Below are 25,771 nucleotides of genomic sequence, written 5' to 3'. Positions count from 1 at the left end.
TTTCACTTTCGACATTCTATTTCGAAGGTCGGTTTTAATTAGCGAGACCTGGCTGAACACTTGTTCGACGGCGGCATTTGATAAGGGTGGCGATAGCAAAGACGGGAGGGGGGTTTGGAGTTGTTTCGGGAACGGATGGCTGTGGGGCAACGGAAGAGGATGCGTTCTGCGTTGGCGTTGGAGCAGGGGCAATTTGGACGGGAAGGGTAAGAGCGAATTGCCACGTAATGCGGCAGACAGAAAATTCAGCAAATTTCGGTTAGGTTCAGCCCGGTGTTCTCCCTCCGTTCTGGCGCCGATGTCACCCGCGGCATACCGTCAACGGGAGCTAAAAGCTTCCCATGCTTAAAACGTAGAACGGCGAAAGCTCACATGTGGAGACAGCATGGGTCTATGTTCGCTGGCGCGCGCGCGCGCGGGTAGCGTTAATTCGCGGATGGAGACGTGTTTCCTGAGGCCAGCTTTCTTGATTCAAATTATCAAAAGGCCGCGATCCTTGACCTTTTGACATGCATATGTGTTCTCTAACATATAATTTCCAAATTTTGATCTTGTAGCAGACGCGCTCAATTTCTTCAACCAGCTATCGTCTGCACATTGATTCCAGCGTGCTTTTCATTTTTGCTTAACTATTTTTACTTTTTTTTACACAGGAAACAGATGCAGCCCAAAAATAGCCATATAGCTAAAAGGAAAATTTAGACGCCAACTCGGACAAAAACTAGCCCAATTCGGCTATTAATAGCCCAATCTGGCAGCCCTGTAATTAACTCGCATACTCGTGCATGCACGTACAACAGCCCTCAGTGATGCATTGAACAGCTCTGCACGCTCCGCTCGTTACCAGAAAAGCAGCGTCGCTCGTTAGCGTGCCCTTTTTTACTTCGTAACACACATAGAATATGGGGCAAAAACCTAATAATGTATGAACTCCGCTTTTAAGCCATACACATGCCCTTATTAACAGCCGGCTCACGTATACTGTAATCTCATATACGACATTCAAAGTGGTAAGACTTCACCGCCAGGCTGCGCGACTTACTTTGTTACTCTTTGCCAATTTAAAATTATAATTCCTACTTAAATCGCGAGCAGCGTGGTGGATTGTATCGCTATAAATCATGGTCATTTCATTTCCATCGACGTCTCACAACACTTTCTGCCAAGTTGTCTATCCATTTAAAGGTGTATTTGATCAGCACACATTTACCATCGCTCGTAAACTTGGCGTATTGTTCCTCCTATGTTCGCAAAATTTTACCTCAGTTGTAGTTGTAATTATGCCGGAGCAGCTCTCTTAAACTGGTCGTAAAATGGTCTGGTTGACCTCCCTGCCTTTCCTCTCTTTGCTATCTCTCTCTCTTAAACTGACTGACAACCAATTTTCGTGGCTCTTTTCTTTAATGCAATGGAAAGCTTACCAGTCAGTGTCTAATCATGAAGTGCCAATGCGGAAAACGCCTTGGAACATTCTTTATCGGAATTTTTCACTCTGCAGTCGGGATGTAGTTGTTCACTTGAAGCATGCTGAAGGTGGTGATAGGTGAGCGCGATGTAGCCATTGTACGCAGGCATTATTAAGAGGCAGACGACAAGTGTGGCCGTAGCTGTAACAAAGTATCATTTTGTTTATCAAATCTATGTCCCTGTGATTCATGTTTTCTGAATTGTTAAATGATTTCTGTGATAATAGCTACGTGTTTTCGTGGCTTCCTGTCCAACTACATTGGTATTTAACCAATCAAAACAGAACTAATTGGATCGAAAACGCAACGACGCCTTTACACGTGATACGGAGTTCAGCTTGTTGCCGTAGCCACGCTTGCGTTTTTGATTTCCGAAGCATAAAATAATGCGCAAGTTCCTAATAATATGGCAACTGCAATTTTAAGCAGTAATTATGATGTACTTAACAACAGTCGACTTCGTACAGTAATCTCATAGACTACATCCGAAGTACGAAGACGTCACCGCCAGGTCTTGCCACTTACTGGTTCTTGAGACTTTGCCAATTTCAACTTACAATTCTTGTTTAAATCGTGACCAGGGTGGCTTGTATCACTATAAATCATAATCAATCAACGTCTCGCAACAGATTCTGCCAAGTTGTCAGTCCCTTTATAACAGTGGAACGCGATAGCATTGAAAGATCCCCGACTGCTTCTCACGCTTTCCGGCAACTGCAGTTTATGTAACCGTAATGTTTACCGGGAAACGCTGGTGGCGAACGCTATGCACAAAGGCGAGCCTTCTGGTGGGAACACAGCCTCTTGCGTTGGCCGATCCCGAAGGTGGTGCACAGCCGCGCCAAATTGATTACATCATTTTCAGGTTTCTGTTGGTGTTTCACGCTTTTAATATTTAAGTCTGAGAAGATTTAAAATAAAAGGCATGCGCTGTCGGTGTTTTGTTTCATGACACTTGTTTGTGGTCTGTCATTCTCAAAATTCCGAGGAATAACTTTGTCAAGACTGTAAGACGAGGCATGAGAAACTATAGTGATAGAATGGTGCGGCAATATAACCCGCATGTACCGTATGCCATGTAGCAAGGCGTGATATATACGTATACCTAAAATTTTCGCTCACAGACAACTCTGCCGACACCAACACTGGATTTTCTGCGACACGCGGCCCTCAGCGCTATCGCATTAATATAGTTTGACTTGCTCCGTGAAAGCGACGCCAAACAGCTTCTTGGTTCCGTACAGCTACGTGGCTCGCATATTTTTAAAATTTGGCACAAATTACGTGGGACACCCCGTATATGATATGCAGAATCTGGAAGCGCTTGCCTCGATATCAACGCTGACAGCATCGTGAACGCACCCTGCAAGATGCGATTCCTCCGCTGCCTAGGATTTGGCGCTGCTTTTCAGCTTGAAAATAGGGTGCCCGAACGGTCTCCCCCTCGCCGCCGTGGTGGCTTTGGCGTTGCGCTGCCCGAGGTCGCGGGATCGAACACAGCAGCCGCGATGGGGGCGAAATGCGAGAACGCCCTTGTGTGCCACCGCCCAATGGGTGCGCTTTGCAAGGAGCTCCAGCTGGTCAGAGTTAATCCGGAATGCCCCACAATCAGCTCTTGGTTCTGGCACATGAAGCCCCAGAATTGAATTACACTTGAGTGGTCACGTGGCATTAAAAGGTTCGACGGTGCGTTTCGGCTGGCTTGCAGTGAAGTAGGCCAATTAAAGTCTCAGCCGGGGCTTTGCCGGTGGTGTATGTGCGTACACTACGGCGACCCGGAGTGTGTGCATTCTGTGCGCGCTCGGTCCGATCGAGTGAGAGAGCCCAGTGACGGGAGGCTTGGCAAGTTGAGCTCAACGCGGGGGCAAGTGTTCACTAAGCCCCGCAAAGGGGATGGGGGGGGGAGGTGAGCGCTTCCGTGTGTCGGCACACAGCCTGTGTGACACGTTTTCGCGACCTGCACTTGTCCCATGTGCATCGGTGTTAACTCACCAATAAATGAATGTGAATACGCTTTATTCTCGCCATCATCTGTTTCGGTAGAATTTCTTTCTGCCGCTGTTCCAGCTTTGCTCTTTTCTCTGATTGTTGAGCGAGTGTGACGATGTAGCGCACATAGCTTTTGGAGCACCTCTTCCCCAACGCACTCTATCATCGTGATAACGTGACCACCTTGGTGGTCTTTACGTAGACTTTATTGTGAGCACTTCTGTGGGTTTGAACTTCCCCGTCTGTGCATCGTGTCTGTCTCAAACCGCTTTACCTTTATTATTGTACCAGCGCCCCTTTTTTGTTGTTGTTGTTCGCAGTTCCACAGCCACCAGATCTTCCACATCCTGGTGATTGCCGCCGCCTTGGTCCACTACCACGGCATCACCGAGATGGCCATGAAGCGGCTGACCATGGGCGAGTGCCAGGACTGAGGGCGCGGCGCTGCTGCATCGGTGGCGGGAATAAATGGAGAACGCTAGGCTTTTTTTTTGCAAGCACTGTCTGGTGTCTTTGAGGAAAGTGTGGATCGCCGGGTGTACAAACGAACGCAAGCAGACAGAGGCGATCTGAGTGCGCTATATTGTGCATATGTAAATATTTCTTTTATTCTACCCTCTTTCCGTGCCGTTTCGCTCCTTTCTCCACTGTTGACTGCGTTTCAGGTGTCAGCATGAGAGCGCTGGATGGGTACTGCGGTCAGTAGCAATTCTTTCTTTATTTATCTAGTTATTTAATATAAACAACCAATTACTACTATATACTGTCACTGTGCTTGCGGGTGCGATGTACACGGGGTGACTGTTTGAGGTATCTTGCGAACCTGTTGCACTGTCGAGTGCACTTGAGTTATTATTAATTCAAAGTGCAGATGGAGCGTTGCTGTACATGTTATCTTGAAGCGTGCTTCGTACTTGGCTCCTGCTGCGCGCACTGCGCTTCGATCACTTTCTCGTAACTCCAAGGCCAATTGATTTCATTGAGGATTGCCCGTGAGGCAGGACCGTCAGATGTCTGCTGCAGATAGCAAAAGGGAGCTGCGTTTGTGTGCGCGCCGAGGAAAATCGCCTGCGAGCCGAAACGTCGGGCGCGAGGAGCCGCGTTGGCCGGCGCACGTCGCTCGCGTGACCGCATCCGTGGACGGGGCACGTTCTTCTTTTTTAATGCAAAAGCATTATACATCCCGTGAGGCAGAAAAGCCAATAACCTCTGTTTCGCAACGAATGGTACCAAAAGTCAATGTGATGTCATCAGCGTGTTGTACAACGTCAGCAGTAATACAGAAGATAGTGAATGGTAGAACAATGTCCATTAGTAGTAATTATGGGTAATTAATGTCAATTAGAGTGAAGTTAAGGTTAGAGCAACTTAAAGTGACTGAAGGCGGAGTAAAGTGAATTAAGGTGAAGGTGGATTAAGAGGAGACTTTAGCTCGACAACGCCTACACCGCCTATTCAAATACATGGCAAACGCAGAAATGCTTCTCTGAGAACTCTTGGGTTGATTTTAATGAAATTTACGCCATTTGAGAGAACTGAAATTCTAGTGGCTGTAAGAAGCGGAATTTCGATTCGTGGCCTCCATTCCATTGCAAGAATTTTCATATAGTTGTGTGCTTAAAAAAATGAGAAGCCCGTTTTTTTACAAACTTGTCCCTCTGCATCTAAAACATATATCGCCGTTCTGTAGATTCATCCATCGGAACGTCCAAAGCGGACAAATTTGAAATATTAATTTGTCTTATGTGAATTTATTACAATGTTCACGAGTGTTTTGCAAAAGTGGTACTCGCATATTAGTGGTGTGCTTGTGAAACATGTATGATACATGAAATTTGTCCGCTTTAGATGTGCTATTAGATGCAATTTACAGAGTTGCTATATCGTTTTTCATTGCTGAGTTCGAGTTCTAAACTTCATAGTTTTGTTTTCTCAAAAATTTGCAATTTTTGACAAGTTTATAAAGACATCAGCGGCCTAAATAAAATATCCGCTTCCTACACTCGCTAGATTAGTCACTTTCTTCTAAGTGCAAAAAAAAAAAAAAAAAACTCATCAAATTTAGTGCAGTGGTTGCCGAGGAAAACGATTTCTCCGTTCCCGTGTGTTTAGATAGAAGCTTCCGAGCTAATGCGTCGTCTTTAGGTTGGTGCAAATTAGAGCAAGGTGGATTAAGGTAGAGTTGTGAATGACACGTGACAATGTATAACGTCAAGTATCATGGACGTAACCAATTAGAGAAGTCATGTTTTAGCATTCACTTCACGTAAGGCTACTTAAGCCACTGTGAATTTTTTTAAAAATCGACCCAGGTTGTTTGAAACCAATCCTAACTCATAGGAATTGAACCCGCGACCTCTTGCGCTCCACGTGCATAACGTGGCAGCTGCAGTGTGCATGTACGCTTGTTTTCATGCACGCTTGAATGTGTTGACGCTGCTAATGCTGTCGTGTTACCTCGCCTTGCCTATACCGAACTGTCTTGTCACGTGTCACCTCGCGCGTAGCAAGCTAAGCATTGCGAACGAAATAAGTGCCGTCGAGCGGGTGTTAGGACGTTGATCATTACTGTGCATAAAGATAGGCACGGGCTCGACAGGATAAAGAGAAAAAAGGGGTCACTTGCATATAGTATAGCGTATACGTGTTTCTAAAATCTCTATAAAACCGAAAAAGGTATCGGAAGTATCGTACAAGGCTTCTGGGGACGAGTGAAAGGCACTTGAATACCTACAAAGATGTGAGCGGGAGAGCGGATGATCCTGTGTTCACGTGAAATGCACTCCTGACCGGTGGAGAGGTATTTTTCCGTGCCACCGGAATTCAGCTCGAGAATCGATCTTCACTGCCTCCGGCCCAAAGATAGCGCGCTTCAGTTGCCTCCGTGGGTTTATCGATAGCACAGATAGCAGCTGTCGTAGCGGTGTGGCCTTAGCCTGACAGGGTTTAGTCCAGAGATAAAGCACGCACGAGGTGGCGGGCGTGCTTTGCCGTGCATAAATGGCGCCGTCGACGTTCTGTTTCTTGGAAGGAAAGCCGTGAAGTGGCTCCTGGCCTTGTACTACGTTCGGCGATAGTCCGACGCTGTACTTACTGTGAAGTGTCGACCACGACCACAGTCTGTATGCACGGGGCTATATTTAGTGCTGGCGCGCAATCGGTAGGGCTTTCTTTTTTTTACCTACACTGGCTACACGAGTGCAGCTAGTGCAGGAAGTCGCCATTCTTTATTTTACTTGGTGTAGCACAGTGTAGCTCCGCCCGCCTACACGAAGCTATTTTTATAGCTGCAGTGCAGCATGAAAACTACTTTCTACACTGGTTTTGATGAGTGTAGGCAGCAGAACAAGCAGGCTGGCGTTGCAAACGCGTGACGCTATTTCGTCTGGGACTGTCTGCGCTGATATAGCGACGGTAGTGAATATTCGCTGCAAGGACGCTAGCAAAGTGCTGGCGTGACCAAGTGTCACAGAGGAAGGTTAGCTAATCTTCTAAGAAGATAAAATTATCTTACAGATGTTGCGGGCTGTGTCAGACTACGCGCTGTATTATACGCATTGGTGATTTGTCTTCGTGCACTGCGCATTCGCGATGTATTTCGCTGCAATTTGTCTGTATTTGTGGATAGAGGGAAACTCGCACATTGGCGTTTAGTTTCAGGCAAAGACGCAGCCAGTAGTAAGTGCGAAGCCAGGCGCTTTTCGTCTGCTGATGCACAAGACGACGCGCTGTTTGCTCTGATTGGCTGCAGCCCAACGAGCGAAGTGCAGAACACGACGTCATAGCCTCTGCCCGGCACTACACTCGCCTACACCAGCCGGCATGAAGTGTAGCTAAAAAAATTTGCCTCAGTGGACATCGGACTGTGCAATTAGTTCAGCCAAATGGACCGCGTTCCCACGTGTGTATGCCACAGTACGCATTCGGTGTCCGTAAACGCAGTTAATCACGAAATAAAACGTTGGCGGCTCCGGACCACATCGTACACAAGTCGTGAATTCTGCAAGGTCGATCCAAATAAGTCGCGAACTTCGGCCGAAAAGCGGTTCAGAACCGATTGTCACCGACATCAGGAAGGGTGGTTATAGCAGCAGCAACTGAAGCACGGCGATGTGAGGAGGGAACGAATATTAAGAAAGAAAAAGCTTTTTTTTTTTCGATTTAAGCGAGAAATAGTTTGATTCAAAGAAAATAAAATTCCTAATTGGATTGCATTCTTGGGTTTTACGTGCCACAACCACGATTTGATTATTAGAGGCACGACGTAGTGGTGGCCTCCGGATTTATTTTGACCAACAAGGGATCTTTAACGCGCTTTTATAAATTCTAATTCTTTTTTTTATAATTGCTTACTTTAGCTGTTTTCGTGCGGCGGCGCTGGCCGGCGGGCTTGGCCAAGCCTTACGATGCGGCCAGCACTCTGCCATACTCCACGCCCAAATATTTATTCGGCCTCCAAAGAAACAATGTTCTGTTCAGGCGTGTGATTCGACACCCGCGCGGCCGACGTTTTGCTGCGTCGCTTTCCGCGCCGGCAGCTCGAAACACCCATCGAGTCGAGTTGCGGGGCATTTCAAGATACCACCCTAATGGCAGGCCACCAGAACAAATTTCACGCCTTTAATAACGAAAATGACGTCATTTCTGTTTCATTGCGATGTCATTTATTGGGACACTCCAGGCGCATTTCTGCCGTCGGCGTCGCGTGAGGTTCCGTATTAAGTCCAACGGCGACAAAATCGTCGCCGTATGCTGTGCGTGCGAGTGAAAGCGTGCGAGGATGAGCCGGCGATCGCGGCTCAATCTCGCGCACGGGATGGAGGAAAGCTTTGAGGAAGCGCGCCGCCTTCCGTCGCGCGCAAGGCTCATGCAGGGGAAACGTATGGTGGGAGGGGGTGGGGTCGTTCTACTCCGGGCCGCTGTATCATGAAATACATGAAAGCCATCTGTGACGGGGACAGAGTCCGCCGCGCGCTGTGTTTTCGCGACTTCGCGTTGATGCGAGACGCAGCACGAAGGTCGATTCGCTCGTTGCTTCTGCCGCCGCGCTTCCTTACTCCAGCGTTTTGACAGCGAGTTTCCGCGGTCATCGAGTGAGATTTGTTCATGTTTGCTTGCGCGCGCGACACCATGCTTGTCAATGTAGTTAGTATGCCTATATTTACAAGTTTACACGGCCCATATGACTACTATCTTTACTTATAGCTGTCCACTAATTTTCTATCGCAATCGATGATTTGCCGCTTGCGCGAAACTGCGAGAATTTAACGGATGTGGCACCACGTTATTTTTTCTTTTTCTGAGTTCCCTCGTCACGCAGATGGCGCTATAAGCCCCACGCGCACGCGCCGCCCAGTGTGTTGAATTGTCACCAACTCACTTGCAGGACACCAAACAACCACTAGCGTTGGGCTTCGAGGCACAAGACAGCGTCGCGCCGTCCGCGGCGACGGCGGTGGCTGACCCGGCCTCGGAGACGCTAGAGAGGAGAGTGCGGCCCGCAGCCTCACTGACTCACGAGGCGCTCAGTGATCCGCGCTGAGAGTGTATTGTCTTGTTTGCAAACACATGCGCATATCCACTGTGGGGGATTGGCCAAGAAGCAGGCGGTTTCCAGTATGGTTAGTTCAAGCTAGATTTGTATAGTAGAGCGTGGGCGTATAGATATGTGATTTAGAAGTTTAAAAATATATTGTTAGGAATTTTGAGATAAACTAATTTTACATAAAGAAGTGAAATAATAGAAACAATTGGTAATGTTAGACATTCAGCAAGGTACTCTTTTTGTCTCTCTGACGAGCGGCTTCGACTGCCCGTGCACGCATCTGTGCCCTCTCTCTTTGGCCCCCTTCTCTCTTCCCCCTGCGTAGGGTTGCCAAACAGACTATTGACTGGTTGACATCCCTGCCTTCCTTATATTCCTTCGTATCTCTCTAATGAAATTGTAAGCTGCGAGAAAAGCATCCCTCTGGCTGGCGCCCAGTGATGTCGCCCCAAAAGAAAGAATGGTTGGCGAGGTTAGCGATAGCCCAAGTTTTCGAAATTAGTTTTCTAAGAGTTTTCTTTGTCTAGAAAATCGGCGGCACGAGTAATGTTCAATAGATTCAGGTGCGTTGCAATAAGAGCATAGAAGGGACACAGCGGGAACAGACCTGCGTAAGAAAAAATTTAGAACCGGAGTATATCTCAATTTTGTAAAGGAAACTTCCAATTGCCTTGAAGGACACCAATTATTATTCCGTGGGAAACAAAAGTGGCGGAATTCAGAACATTGCAGAATTTTGCGATATAGAGAAATTTCTGCACCTGTGACATAAGCTGATTTCGGCAAACCAGATATGAAAGGGTCATTGAGGGATGCTCGTGCGAGTGAATCGGCCATTTTCATTCAAGTGCAGCTTACAGTGTACCAGTACCCAAACCAAGTACGAAGGTACCATCGAAGAAAATGTTCGCAGAATTCTTGAATTTAAAGATGCAGTAATTGATGTGCATACACACAGCGAGTCGGTCAAAATAACAGCTAATGGGTCATTTTGAAGAAACTTTCGTAATGCTAATGAAATCTCTAATAATTCTGCCTGAAATATGGGTGCGAAGTCGGGAAGGCGAAGAGAGTTAGACCATTGAAGAGATTCATAGGGAAGATACCCACTCCTGCCTCCTCATTGCACATAGAAGAGTCGGTAGCTATTGTCAGTGGCTAGCTGGTGTAGGTGGTCTTGTAAGCTATTAATTGAATGTCTTCTTGGTAACAGTATAGCGCGATTTGGACATATGTCCTCGAACTCGATTTTGAAGTCTGGTAAGTCATCATTCGAATGGCAAACTTTACGTATGAACATGTGTAATTGTTGTAACTATGCTTGCACAAATATCTTGGAGCTGTGTAATCTCAACCACGATGCTTAAAAAAAAAAAAAAACTCTGGACGGTTCAGTGATAAATACATATTGCGTACGTCTTTTCAAAAAGCCAAATTTTTAAATATGTCTGAACCGTAAGCATGCGGAATCGGCAATCTAGGGTGGGCATATGAGCTTCCTGATATACGACAGTGTTGGCAGCAAATCTATAGGTAGCCCGAGGCATAATCGTAGAGCTTCTATTCCTACAGGTATGAGAGGTTTAATTTTGCAGGCGGGACCACCGCAAAATAATACGCAGCCGAATTCTAATATGGGCTGAACATAAATCTTGCATATTAAAGGTATCCCTGCGTAGTCCAGAGCGACGGTAGCTAAGCCGGCGGAGCATAGCTACGGCGCGTTCCGACTTTGTTTTAATATGTGCAACGCGACTGCGGCAGGTGAGTTTGCCGTCGTAAATAACACCAAGGTACTTGACTTCGTCAACTTGAGGAATGATTTCCTGTAGGTATTGCAGAGGTATATGCACCTGTGCAGTTAATGGGAATGCTAATACCGCAATTTTGCTAATATTTAACGACATGCATAACCCCTCTAGCCATGTCTCCAGCATTCCTAAGTAATTCTGCAACGACTGTTGTAGCGAATGTATATTATTTGCGGATGTAAAAAATGCGATATCGACCGCATGAACATAAACATGTACTTCCGAAGACAAAGGAATGGTGCTTAGAAAAAGGTTAAAAGGACACTAAAGTGAAAAATGATTTCTTCTGCATCAGCAAATGACCGTTCTACAACACCAAAAACACCACTCTTACAACGATAAGACGTTTGGTAAGACAGAAAAAGCGCAAGAACGAAATACGGGTGGCGACGCCTACTTAAGTTCCCGCACCTGGGGGCTGTGACGTCTTGGATTTTGACGGCATCTTCTAGGGCCTACTAATTGTATATAGCGGTCTAAAGGAACCAGATATTAAACATGGCAAGTTTCCGGAACCTTTATTCAGCCAACACGGCCCAAATGCGAAAACATACTTTGGAATCCCTGACGTCACGCTGACGTCCGGAGCTGGGGTTTCGGCGCGAAATTCAAGTACTGATACTTGGACCTTCATTTTCTCATGTAACAAACTATTTTTTTTTAAATGACTGCATGCAGGGTTCTAAAACAATGCTTCATTAGTCGAAACTGATTTATTGTTTCGCTTTAGTGTCCTTTTAAATAATATATAGGGGAAAGAATGGAACCCTGTGGTACACTTCCTGTCCGCTTGTTGTTTAGACGTCGAAATACAGTGTTGGTAGCAATAAAACTCTCTATTCGTTATAAATTCATAGATCCAAGCGGTTATATATTTCGGGAAATTCGTAGACTGAAGCTTATCGAATAGAATACAATATTCTAGAGTCGTATGCTTTTGATACATTTAGCGTCACCAAACTCTCGTTTGCGGTGAGCAAGTTTAATGCGGCTCTCTAAATCTACATGGGCGCACCATATGGAGTGGCCGGGACGAAACCCAATCTGAGTAGCACTGGGAAGGGTATCGTCCTGCATAAAATCTGTTATGCGGCCGTGAACAACCCTTTCTATTAACTTGACGACATAGGAAGTAAGAGAAATTGGTCTTATGTTGTCTAGGTCAAGTCAAGCTGCTCTTTCTTCAACAGTGGAATAATTTTAGCTACTCTGTACTCTCTTGGAACCCAGAATATTTTAGACAAAAATTTACTATATTTTGTTGGTCCTGAGGCGCATAACCAAGCAAAAGTTTTAGCATTCCTATTGTAATCCTATCTGGACCTGAAGCTGACGCTGGTAATGATCTAATAATGCCCGCAAGCTCTGTCGCTGTTACTTCTGCAAAGTCGCCTCCCGAGGGAGGTTTGGATAGTCCTATCGGTAATTTATGCGTCAAACGTCGCGCAAGTTCTTGAGCAGTTTTCTCAGGTAACTGATAATTATTTTGTTGATAGAATGACAGAGTCGATATTCACGGGTGCCAGTATAACTTTAAGGGATAGAAGAAATTTGAACAGCGCTTTTTGTTGCTACGCTTCGAAAGATATGTGCAGTGCTTTGAATCATACTCGTCCTTAGGTTTTGAGGCTGTTTGCTTAAATGTAGCCATATATGTATGATCAGCCCAATTAACAGGACATTGGTTTTATATAAGTTTTTTCCATGCAGATTTTTGACGTCTAAAATCTCGATCGCAGTCATAATTTCACCAGGGACAATGTGATCCGACCTTAGTAGATTGCACAACAAATTGAGCCGTTTTTATGATTGTTTTAGAATTGAACAGAGGCTCATTGCTTTAATATCCGTCTTTACGCCTTGCTGAGCGTTTAAAGCTGATTTTAAGCAACTTTCAGATTTGGAATAATTAACAAAAGTGCGCACATGGCTATCTAAACTAGTCAACGGGGTAATCTGTTAAAAAATTATAGGGAGGTGATCACTGTTAGTACCGGAGCCAACAGCGTTCCAGGAGATGACAGAAATGCCCGAGGTAGCAAACGTAAGATCTAGGGCAGATCGCGATTGACCCCGAACGAAAGTATGTACTCTCGAACTTAAACAACTGAAATGACTTGATAAAACACAATCCCACAAGCGCTTGCCACAAGTGGCCGTTCGGAAACTGCGCGATACATAATGAGAATTAAAATGCGCCATAGTATGACGTTCTTCTGGCTGCAAGCAATAGAGGTATCGAGATAACTGGTATCTTGCACTTCAGCGGGGAAGTAGGTGCTAATTGTATGAAAAGGCGTGCAACCAGGAAGTGTTATATCCATTGCTAATATTTCACAGTCTGGTGACATCTGGTATGCTATAGAAGCTTTATGGCAAATCTTTGCTGATTAAAAAAAAAAGAATACCAACGCCTCGGGAAAAGCGATCCAATCTAAAACATCGGAATTTTTTTAGATGAGAAGTCCGACTAGCTGGAAGCCAAGTTTCTCGTAAAATAATATCGGCAGAATATTTAGAAGCAAGATATAATAAATCTGTTGCAGCGGAAAGAATGGAACGAGAGTTCCACAAACTTCCTGTGGTGAACAAATCAGAGTAGCCAAGACTGCTTGGTCTCAAACGCTCTCCTTCAAGAAGTCCTTCAGTAGGAATCTCTCTCGCGTACTTTTTTGCCTTGGAGTTGGTGGTAGAGCTAGATTTTTTCTCTATCGGTGACCTTGTTCGTTTAAGAGATCGGGGGTCCATTTCTACATCTTGATTTTATCTGTGTCAGAGAGACAGATGTAGTCAACTTTCTCAGAAGTTGATGGCTTTGGTGAATCATTGCTAGTCAACGGCTGCGCTGTCCACACTTCACTGGGTGGATTCCGCGGTAGATTCGGCGCCTGATCCTCAATGTTAGCTTTATTAGTAAGCTGAAAACACTGAGCTATTTGTGAGGACATCACCTGAACAAGGGAGTCGGTGAGATCTGTCACAGTGCGCTCCATTGCATTTTAACGCGACAGCGTTAAGGAGCTCGTGTCGCAGAAAAGCCGGTGTCGTCGGCGTCGGTGGCGTTGGCCGTGAGCGATAAATCCCAGCAGGCACTTCATGAATAAAAAACAACTTGCAAGATGGGCTGGGTGGGAATCGAACCAGGGTCTCCGGAGTGTGAGACGGAGACGTTACCACTGAGCCACGAGTTTTTTTTCTTTATTGCTCACTGAGCCACGAGTTCGATGCTTCAAAGCGGTACAAAAGCGCCTCTAGTGAACGCGGTGTTGCCTTAGAAACGAGCTGTTTCTAAGGCTCAGGCGTGCGTCGCTTGCTCAGGCGCGCATTTCGTTGTCGTGCCGAACGCTGCGTTGCTCCACGCTCACCGCGTCCGATGCGGGGCGCGTAGTCGCTGCGCCGTAGCCCATTGTCTTACACCTCTTGGCGGGTCGACGGGAACGCTGTCGCGTTCCATTCTTGAAGGCGAAGCTTAAGCGTCCTCCAATTTTTTTCAAGTGTCTTAAGTATAGAAGCTGCAACAGTCTGAGGGGTTGAATTTTCCATACACAATGTTTGACGGGCCGTTATACCAGCATATCCTTGAGTCCTGCTCTGAATTTCTTCAAGGGCCTCGCGACGAGAGCATCGGCGTCTATCAGTTATTTCAAGGATTTGCACTTCTTTTGACCTTGCAGGGCACTTAGGCTCATCTGCAGGGTGAGCACCACTGCAAAAGCAGCAGGACTCATTACGGGAAGAACAGCCATTTGAATTATGACCTTCTTCACAAATCCGGCACCGTGTGTTGGACCTGCAACCTTTTATGGAGTGCCCAAACCGCCAGCATCTCAGACACTGAAGTACACGGGGTGATAAAGGCTCAACTCGGTGTATCAACGGTCATGCCTTGATTTCAGATGAGCGGTTCATTCCAGCAAATGTGGCAATGACTGTTTCCGTGGGCATACGCTTATTATGAAGGACACGGCTGCAACGATACACAGAAATCACGCCTTCCGCTGAAAACATTTCCAAAATTTGTGCGGGAATTATGTCGGCACCGCGGACTAGGCCTTTGATATATGCAAGGTGATGAGGAATGAAACTGCTCACCCGATGTGTCTCAAAAACATTGCACTTCAGTGTATCTTGTGCACAAGCCTAGTCTGGCGAACAGCAAAGAATGGCCCCTCGGCCAAACTGTTGAACCTCGATGATTTGTTGAAAATTGGCCGAGGCCATGCGGAGTTCGGTTTGAATCACTCGGGAGTGAAGCCACGGGTACGCTGCTGGTCCCACAGCGTAAGAAAAGCTTTACCGGGAAATCAGGTGGAAGAACAGAACCCGACCAGGCGGAAGCCTCCTGGCGGGACGATGAGAGAGACGGTGCAGATAAGTGGGAAATTGCTCGAACGACTTAACAGATATTGCAACAAGAGGTCAAAATCAACTAGGTCCCCTTCCACTCTGTGAAGTTGGTTGAAGAGCGAAGCTGTTTAGCACACGACACATAATTTTGAACAAAGGTACGTTGTTCTCTCGATGGGCGGTCATCGTGACTAAACGTACGCACACTCACTCATTGTCTTGAACGGTGGTCATTATTTCACTCGCGACCGCATTCTTTGATAATGTCAAATCGACGCACGTACGCCGCTGGGTGGTCGGTTGGGCCGGATCGGTGTGGCATCGCAAGGGATATGTCTGCGACACGGAACTCGTAAACCGCTCCCTTTTCGGTACCGACACATCCACATTGAAATCGCCGACAACGACAATAGGTGTGGTGTCTTCACAGCTAATTGACGCAAAGTGAGTAGCCATGAACCTTACGGGACTATGAGTCGCTGCATTTTTTGCTTAGTCACGGGGGTATGATCTATCTATGATGACAGTTTTCGACATGCTGTTCTGTATGTTGTATGCGTGATTAGAAAGAATTTAGGCACTGCTTGCTTCACTTTGCTGAGTGCTTGTAGCCTCTGCCTTACAGGGCTATGAACCATTGCATTTTTTGCTTGCTTACGGGTATGAGCCATTGATGATGATAGTTTTTGTTCACGGAGAAGAAAAATGCACGATACCGTAGCCATATACAGCTTTGCTGTAAAACAAAGAACAAAAGAAAACCGCCAGCTACTAGAGCAGAACCAGCGTTCCAAGATGAGACTGGGCACACGCTCCCCTTGTCATTTCTCGTCTTCTCGATTTACTCTCGTAATTTCTCGATTCTATTTTCTTATTCTTTTAGCTGTTTTTTACGCAACGGCTAAGGTACAAAATTGTCGCCCACGTGATACAAAGGGAAAAGCCATATCATTATCATCGCCGATGAACGGCCATGTTTTGAACGTATGGGCTTCTATGGAAGCTTCGATACCAGGCATATTTGCCTTGGATTCTGTGAGGAGCTCGCTGGGGCGACCTCAATATGTTACATAGCTGCCAACTTTTATTATTTTATCGCAAATTTCCCTGGCTTTAGAGCTTGTTTACGATTGTCGAATGTCCCTTCGGCATTTAATGATTTCACATGGAAATGATAAGAATTGATATCCACGCACTGGTGGATCTATGCGGGCTTGCGCATGCTTTTCCCCGTGTCCGAGATAAATGCCGGCACGACGGCAGTGGCAAACTGGAACAGTGCCTCTCTACACGCCTTGATGATGATGATGATGACGATGTGGTCAACCCATTGTGTCGGGTGGACGTGGCAACCACGCCCAAGCCAGGATGACGTTCTACTGCCTACCTGTTAGAGCAAAGCAAGCGCAGGTAGGAAAAAGGGAAGAGAACGCCAAAAGGAAAGGCGAGAACACTGATTCGTCGGTGCCCGTCCGCAAGTGCCGCTCGCCATAGAGTTTCCTACAAAATTACTAGAGGGAACACTGGCGCTAGTGTCTACGTGAGCTACAATGGGAGCGGTTGTCCCAGCATGGGAATTATGGGAAGTACATGGATTTGCCTAAACTTCGTCCTTTTTGGTTTCAAACGGCTTTGTGACTTAGTAAACTCGTCATTTTCAACAGTTTATTGCGTAATAAATAATTAAATAAACATCATTAAAATTGCCCGACTGCAGGATTCGAACACAGGGACTCTAGTACAGAAGCCTGATATTGAAACCATTAAGCCACGGATGCATGTATCGACAAGCGAATGAAACGCACTTATGAATTTATCGCGGGCATGCCAGTGCTTTGAGACGCTTGGTGCGTTTCGATTTGGGCACATAAACAAGCTCAATCATTGCAATTAATAGCAATTGTACGCGTTCCCCGGCGTCTTCTACACTTCGAAGAATATAGATTGCGCTGAAATATACGACAATAAGATTTATATAGCGTAATATACAAAGCCACAAGAACGTCTGAATCCACAAGCACGAAGATCAGACAAATCCATGTACTTCCCATCATTCCCATGGTAGGACAACGACTGCAGCACCAGAGTTCCCTCTAGTAATTTTGTAGGAAACTCTATGCCCTCTAGTAATTTTGTAGGAAACTCTATGCCGCTCGCCACCATTCGAGGCGCTTCTTCGTCTCCGCGACTGCGGCTCTGTCTACACCGCATGCACCGTCCTCTCCACTAGTCTGGCCAAGGGCAGCCTCCAGGGGTAAACCCTGCGCGACAGATGGCCCAATGCCGTCGCACCGTGGCACCACATGTTCAGCGTTTTCGCCCTCCTTTCCGCACGCCCGACACCGCACGTCACTCGCGTCATTGTTTATGCTTCGAAGGCGCGCAAGCGTATACGGAGTGCACTGGCTCTTGCTTCAAAGAGCATCCTGCTCCCAAGGGAATTGTCATGTAGGTGCACCATGCCAATAGTGTTCTTATGACAACGGTACACAGCCAACGTCGACGTCGCTGCCATATTTCTCATCCAACGTGTTTCTTCTTCATCCCGCGCCCGTTTTACCCAATCCGACGATGAGTTTGCACCGATAGGGGAGCGAAACAGGCCGTATTTACTTTCTATGCGGTGTAAGCGCCTCACCCACGGTGTGCGCATGCATGTCGCTGTCAAGTAATCAAATACACGCCGCGCCCACCGCTCCCGAGGCATGTCATGTCGAGCAGGCGGCCACGGCATGTGCGATTTTGCTGACCGCCTCCCGAGCCTCGAAGCTCGACCAGCCTAGGTCGCCCTGTATAGCCTCGTCGGCCAGCGCACCATGGCAGCCGAGAGCTATCCGACCAACCTCTCGCTGGCGCTGCTCCAGCCACTCACGCGTGGGCGCCGAGAGGCAGTGCGCAGCGTTTGCGAACGTCAGCGCCGGTATACGTTAGCGATTTTCCATAGGTCGCGAACCATCACAAACCGGTTGCATCCCCACAGACATAGGCGACGAAGGAGGCACTGCGCCGGAAGTGCCTTCTCGCGGAGGATGTCCTCTTGAGGGCCACAGAGCTCCGGTCCACATGATATTTGTACTCCCACGCCGAGCACACCATCAGAACCTCGTGTCCTAGCCTTATATCGCCCTCATTCATGCCTCCATGGGCCCGCGAGGGGGACTAAGGTGAATTATCTCTGCCTGACAGATGTCAATTAGCTCCTGTAGGTCCTGAGGGCACTCCACCATCTATGCAAGATCGTCAGCAATTGTTAGCGTCCCCTGGAAGCCACCCTGGTTCAGCCCATGCATCCGCATTCCATTCAAGAGGGAAGGCCGGTTAGAAGGAAAGATGGTTGTTGATTTCGAGCTAAACCTGACGTGCGGAGACATTCTACTGTTTGATTCCTTGGCCAGAACGAGTTTTTCTGCATGTAGAGACATTAGCGCCGGGTCGTTCTTCGAGGACCATTATTTCTCATTCTTGGTGACCCTTGCCTCTCACACACACGATGTAAAGAAGACAGTATACGCGTGGTGTTGAAATTTTCGCACTGCACCGAACTAAGCCGGAGGTTTAAGGGACGCCGAACAGCGACACGACACGAACAGCGAACAAGAGCAGTGTTACGTCAGTTTAACTCTCCATTTGTTTTGGTGAGACAACCTCCCTGGCGCCCCTCTGAGGCCATCCTGGACCCACCCGTACTATTGTATTTGTGGCGTCTAAATTAAGACACTACATTTTCATTCATTTGGCATTCATTACTGACGTAAGAAATGTAGACAAAACTTTGGAATGGTGCCTCAGCGTGTCATTGCGCTGATGAAAAGCGCGCGCAGTTGCCGCGTTGTCTCTTCGGCTCCATTGCAGTTCGCTGTCAAATAGCTTTTCCACATCGTTGGAGCAAGTTAACGGTGTTACGTTTCGCCTACGACGCGCGGTTTAGCCGGCGCGACTGCAACAAAGCGGCAGACATTTTGGCCCGTTCGGCGTCGCCGCTACGCTCCCCGCCAAGCGCGTCCAGGCATGTTCCGATGCCACGTGTCTTCATGTGCGTGTGTGAGTGTATGTGCCATTGTGCCCGACCGGAGGCGCTACGAGAGTAGAAGTCACCTTCTCCTCCCAGCCATTGCGCCCGACCGAAGGCGCTACGAGAGTAGAAGTCTCCTTCTCCTCCCAGCCATTGTGCCCGACCGAAGGCGCTACGAGAGTAGGAGTTACCTTCTCCTCCCAGTCTTTGCGCCCGACCGGCGGCGCTACGACAGTATGCGTCACCTTATCTCATTGTACAATCACGTGCTCGTCTATTGAGGGGTTCCTTCTTGCCCTCAACTGCGAGAGTATAAAAGCAGCTGCCCCCGGACGCCAAAGGAGGGCTCCGATTTCTTCTGTGGAGTAAAGTGCTCTCCCGTCTCTCTACTTCGGTCAACCTGACTGCCAACTCTTTGCGATGTTAAAATAAACAAGTTGTTTTGTTGTTACCAGTCGACTCATGCTTTGCCGGGACCTTCGGATGCTTCCAGTTGTACCCCAGGCCGCCAGGCCAACGCTACCCTTGGGGCTTGCGACCCAGGTGCAACCACGGGCGTCAGCGCCGAGTTCCCAACAGGTCGTACCATCGGTGCGACCACAACAACCGTTGCCATCGGTGGGATTCAAACAACGGCCATCCAACTCGCTGTGGAGGTCACGCCTTGTTGTTTTGAAGATAAGCCTATCTGTAGCCCATAGTTACGTGCAGAGCCTTATCACGCCAAAACGAAAGAAAAAGGAATGATATTTGGTTGTGTCGGTAGTTGGCGCGCGTGTTAACGCTTCGCGGCCAACTTGCCCGAAAGACACGGACGCTGATGATGAGTGATACCTTCGCTGATGCGCTTCGCTTTCTGAAACACTCTAGTCAGAGGTGCACGTGGATGCGCTTAAAATTTCGGGGCGGCTTAGTTTCGCGTTCATGCGGTACATCCAACTGATGTTCATTGGACATGGGTAAGTACAACGTCGATCTTAATGCAACCGTGCCTGAAGGCACCGAAAGGCGTCCAAACTTTTTGAGCACGTGTACGAACCAGGGGGAACTAGTGAAAGTCGGCTGCCTCGTGCCACTTGCGCTTTTCCTCTGCGTACCGGATACCCAGTTGTCGTCTTCGTGTCCGGTGACGCCGATCCACACTCGCAACGGGTGACGGCGGTTGGCGTCGACTGATCGACGCGGCGAACAGGCACATCCCGCAGCTGTAAAAGAAAGGAAGAAAAAACGCTGCGAGACGTGTCAACACCTTTAACATCCACAGCGCTTGTCTCAGTGTCCGCATGATTCATTGAATTAATGATGATAAGAGCGGTTGCTCGTAGCTCTTGTTTCGCAACGCAGAAGCGTTTCTTGGTTAACCCTTAATCCCAACAACTTCTTGTCAACGGAGCTGACGTCATCGCCGGCACAAGATTGCTGCACGCGAATTGGCTCCTCGACATTTACTGCTGACCACGCGCGTATAGCTTTCGTGCGAATGTATTTAAATATATTCTTTCTCTTCTAGCTTTTTCTTTTTTTAATCGACCAGTGTCACGGCTTGTCACCTGTTCGCCGTCGGCGCGACGTCGTCGACGGGGTGTACAAGCCCGTTGGTCGTTCCGTACTCGAAGCGAACACAGTGAGGGAGTCAGAGTCGGGAGAAAGCTCACAACGACACACAATTTAAACTAAACAAAAAAAACACGATAACACTAACACGCATGCACTTAATCTAGATCAATTATGAAAACGAAAGAAATATAACGAACAGGTAACAGTGCAGCGGAACTGATAGTTTGGCGAGTTGGTACGAATTTATAGTAAAATATTTTTGCGCGCACAATTGACGACACAATGAAGGTATAGTAAAATATTTTTGCGCGCACAATTTACAAGGACACAGTGAAGGCGCTCGTGTGTCCCCCTTCACTGTGTCCTTGTCAATTGTGCGCGCAAAAATATTTTACTATGAGTTAACAGTGGATATAGAAATTAACACTACACAAAACGCACTTAACGGTAGTCAACTAAACAGAGTTCAAAAGAAAAATGATGGCATACGGATGGCCAGGCAGCAGCAAGTCCATAAAGCATGGAGTCGACGGCATAGCTTTCCCGAAGGATGCTGGCCAGCCGATCTCGTGGATGCGGTTGCTGGACTGGGTTTCCCGGGAGTCTAGGTCTGACGCCTTGCCTCGAGCAGGTTGAGCTAACTTGAGGGGAACTACCGTGAGCTTCGTTGCAGACGTTGGTTTGACCTCTCTTACGTCAACTAGTAACTCGCTGTGCAGACAGGGCTAGGCGGCCCAGGCGATACCGGACGGCACGAGCTCCTTCACGCTTTTCAGCAGATTGTAGGCTCAGCTTCGAGACTGCCTAGCTCTGTCTAAAACCTGCGTTGAAATAACTTATCATTTCCCTAGTTCCCTGTGTTGGGGAACGGCAGATATTGGTGACGATCCAATCAAGTTCGCTCAATTGTATCCCGGCTCCTCCCAAGGTCTTGGCCGCGCCCCTTTTAATTAGGGGCGAGTGAACGGGTGGTTCCCCCCTGCTGTTAGAGGTCGCGCACTTGTACTGCACCACACAGGCACACCCTTGAGTGCGTGGTGGGCCTCTATTGTCCGTTCACGAACACAGGAGAAACTACGGCAGCCGGCCATACGGCGCCGTCGTCACACATACACTGTCAGCAATTCGAGGACACAGGATTCCACAGAGACGCCCCACATTTCGGAGTATTCGCACCCGTGCCTTCTTAGCAAGCTTCTCTACGCACGCGCGGGACAGAGAACGCACAGCGGTTCCTACAGAAAAGCCGTCGGGGCGTCACGGCCGCGCCGACGACAAGAAGACAATAATACCTAAACTTCTTTCGGCCGCTTGCCGGAGTAACCGTCTCGCTCGCCGGTTCCTATTCTCGCGACCTTTCGGCGCCCGTTGATCGGTGCTTCGCCCGAATAATGCCGCATCCTGACAACCGGGTTCAGTCGATTGATATTTTGGTGTCAGCAAGGTGTTACGTTTCGCCTACGACGCGCGGTATAGCCGGCGCGGATGCAACGGACGCCGGGGCTTCGTTCAAAGCGGCAGACATTTTGGCCCGTTCAGCGCCGCCGATACGCCTCCCCGCCAAGCGCGTCCAGGCATGTTTCAATGCCACGTGTCTTCAAGTGCGCGTGTGTGTGTGTGTGCATGTTGGTGCCCACGCTTGTCAAAGCGCGGCAGCCGGGGAGAGGAGCTCCCCCAACTGTGACGCGAGGAGGTCTGACGGCGCCGGCCCGGCGGATGCGTCACCTACTCGTCTCAACGTGCCCGAGCGGCGCCGTCACGTGCGCGTCTATCGAGGCGTTCCTTCTTGCCCTCAACTGCGAGAGTATAAAAGCAGCTGCCCCCGGACGCCAAGAGAGGCTCCGATTTCTTCAGTTGAGTTACGTGCTCTCCCGTCTCTCCACTTCGGTCGACCTGACCGCCCGCTCTTTTGCGATGCTAGAATAAACAAGTTGTTCTGTTACCAGGCGACTCATGCTTTGCCGGGACCTTCGGATGCTTCCAGTTGTGCCCCAGGCCGCCAGGCCAACGCTACCCTTGGGGCTTGCGACCCAGGTGCAACAACGGGTGTCAGCGCTGAGGTTGCAACAACTGTCTGCCAGCGGTGAGATCGCGACAACGGAGGCCAGCAGCGAAGATATGCAGTTGACTGTATGCTGAGCAGCACAACGACCATCCGGGAGCAGTGCAACGAGCCCTGTGTGATGACTGGTTGCCTGCAGCGGAACGACTGCGCTGAATTCTTGGCTGCGAGGTTTGGTGAGTGCGGGACTTTCTTCTTCTGAGTTTTGCCAGGCTTTTGTTAGTGTCAGAAACAGAGCTGGTAATTGTGGTTGTCGTTGCTGCCGGGTTAGTTTGCGGCAAGACAATAGTAGGCAGTAGAGAAAGCAGCATTCAGAGCAGCCATGGATTTGAAGTCGTTGCGCAAACCGAAATTGCTGGAGCTTGCAAGAGAGTTGGGTCTGGATGTCTCAGACAAACTCAGAAAACCAGAACTGCTAAGGGCTATTTTTGAGTTAGAGGCTGAGGATGACGAGCTGTCGGAATGCCTTGAGACTATTGAGGAGAGGGCAAAAAGACAGGAGCGCGAACTTAAAGAGCAAAAAGAGAAACAGGAGCGCGAACTTAAAGAACAGAAAGAGAAACAGGAGCGCGAACTTAAAGAACGAGGCCTTCTCTGTGCGCTGCGCTCAAGAAACGCCGAAGGACGCCCGACTTCGGTTATGAGCATCATCGAGCGACATCCCTCCGGACAGCGGATGCAGTCCCCTGACCATCGGGATCTCCTTCCCCCGGCGGGGCGGTCTGTTACGTTTCGCCTACGACGCGCGGTATAGCCGGCGCGGATGCAACGGACGCCGGGGCTTCGTTCAAAGCGGCAGACATTTTGGCCCGTTCGGCGCCGCCGCTACGCCTCCCTGCCAAGCGCGTCCAGGCATGTTCCAATGCCACGTGTCTTCATGTGCGTGTGTGAGTGTATGTGCATATTGGTGCCCACGCTTGTCGAAGCGCGGTAGCCGGGGAGAGGAGCTCCCAACAACTGTGAAGCGAGGGGCCGGCCCGGCGGATGCGTCACCTACTCGTCTCAACGTGCCCGAGCGGCGCCGTCACGTGCGCGTCTATCGAGGCGTTCCTTCTTGCCCTCAACTGCGAGAGTATAAAAGCAGCTGCCCCCGGACGCCAAGAGAGGCTCCGATTTCTTCCGTCGAGTAACGTGGTCTCCCGTCTCTCCACTTCGGTCGACCTGACCGCCCGCTCTTTTGCGATGCTAGAATAAACAAGTTGTTCTGTTACCAGTCGACTCATGCTTTGCCGGGACCTTCGGATGCTTCCAGTTGTGCCCCAGGCCGCCAGACCAACGCTACCCTTGGGGCTTGCGACCCAGGTGCAACAACGGGTGTCAGCGCTGAGGTTGCAACAAAGGATATTCCTGTTCCTTGGTCGCAAGCTGAGAATGGGAGGCGAAATGCGGCGTACCACGTGGCTAATAATGGCTGCATTTCCCACGAAAATAGCGTGGCGTGGACGGGGTGCAACGAGGTCGATCGCCTGCTGCAGAAAACCAATTGCGGCTGGTCGCACTGGACGGTGCAACGTGTAGGCGGGTAATTATACCATATTTATTTATTTATTTATTTGAGTACCCTAAGGGCCCGTTAGGGCATTGCGTAGCGGGGGACGAGAAAGTTCAAGCGTAAGTGGAATGTGTACAATGCAAATATATGAAGGCACTAAGAACCTTAAAAAGTGATCTAAACATCTAGCTGAAACAACTTGCAACATAATACTCGAAGAATAAAAACGTGGCCACAGTGGGATTTAGAAATACAAGTGTGGAAGCGCAGTATTCTGAACACATTTCTTTAACTTTTTATGCAAGGTGAGTGACAATAATATAACGTTCCTCTTGGCCGAGTTGCGAAATAATGTGAACTTCGCTTGTTAGTGGCGGTGTGCATGCTTAGCCGATATATTGTAAAGGAGAAACAGGCAACACGCGTTCAATTAGAAATAGGTGTTACAATTATAAAGTTGTATATCGCTTTGCAAAACGTCCGATTAGACAGTTTCTATCTTTCTATTAGGCATTACTGCTTTCCCGTTTACTGCAGATGCCCCGAAATACAAAAACATACCCCGTGACATGTCCTCTTGTGCACCGTGATTTCAGCGTTGCCCAGCAGAGCGCTTGGCAGCGCTGTTGAAAACGAACATAGCATTTAGCCGGGTGCGCTGCCGCTGCGCCTGCTTATCGCTATCGTGAACCGCCGCGAGGGAAGCACATCGGTGGCATAAATCGCACAGCTTACGCCTGCGCCACCGCCCTGTCGCCTTTTAAGCGGCAGTAAATTTACTGCCGCTTAAACCCTGCTAGGTGCTATTTTCGTTTGTGCGAGAAACGAAGACGACGAAGTGTCTTCTTGGCAGAACACTTGTTTCTGTGCTCTGTGAATTTTTTGTGAAATCTTCGCCTTTCGAGGTGCCTCGCCTCCCCGTCTTGCGGCCATGGACGCGGAGCATGGCAGAGGCCCGCCTGGCCAGAAGTCATCACGGCCGTCAACCGCAAGGAAGCGAGTTGGCTCCCCAGTGACACCGAAGCCACCGAGCTGTACTCTATGTCGGAAGGGGACTTATCCGACGACAGCTTCATACCCGTCCGGAGTAAGAGGGCGAAGAGGAAGATCGTCAACACAGCGCCGTCAACTCCTGCGAGTACAACGACTATGAAGTCAAGGCCTGCGCGCTGGCCACACGTCATCATCTTTATGCCGTAAGAACCCTCAAGCAACCTACGATTGATGAGCAGGCAAGCCCTATTCATTTTTTTTTGGAATGTGCGGTGCCGGATCAAATTAAATACATCAGAATTACTCCACCCAAGAATATACTCGCCATAGACGTGTACAACGCGAGTGCGCTTGGAAAACTTCTAGAAATCCCGGAGCTAGGCGGAATCAAAATGCGCCCCTTTATCCCGATCGACGACACATCCATAACCGGTGTAATTTACGACATTGACATTGTCATTCCCAATGATGACTTGCCTATAGCCTCACAAGCCGGC

The 25,771-nt window shown here is 48.6% G+C and overlaps 1 protein-coding gene across 1 annotated transcript in view; it reads left to right on the top strand.

The window, feature by feature from the left end:
• LOC142557788 (adiponectin receptor protein-like) overlaps positions 1-4,074 on the top strand; it is a 30,280-nt gene extending 26,206 nt beyond the window's left edge. Inside the window, exon 2 of the mRNA XM_075669906.1 lies at positions 3,776-4,074. Within this exon, the coding sequence (XP_075526021.1) occupies positions 3,776-3,889 (114 nt within the window). The 3' untranslated portion in view covers positions 3,890-4,074. The remainder of the gene's footprint in view (positions 1-3,775) is intronic.
• Positions 4,075-25,771: the final 21,697 nt, after the last annotated feature.

The sequence above is a fragment of the Dermacentor variabilis genome, chromosome 9 (genome assembly GCF_050947875.1).
Source record: "Dermacentor variabilis isolate Ectoservices chromosome 9, ASM5094787v1, whole genome shotgun sequence".
NCBI lineage: Eukaryota > Metazoa > Arthropoda > Arachnida > Ixodida > Ixodidae > Dermacentor > Dermacentor variabilis.
The sequence above is the reverse complement of the archived record's forward strand: the minus strand, read 5'-3'. Positions and strand labels throughout refer to the sequence as shown.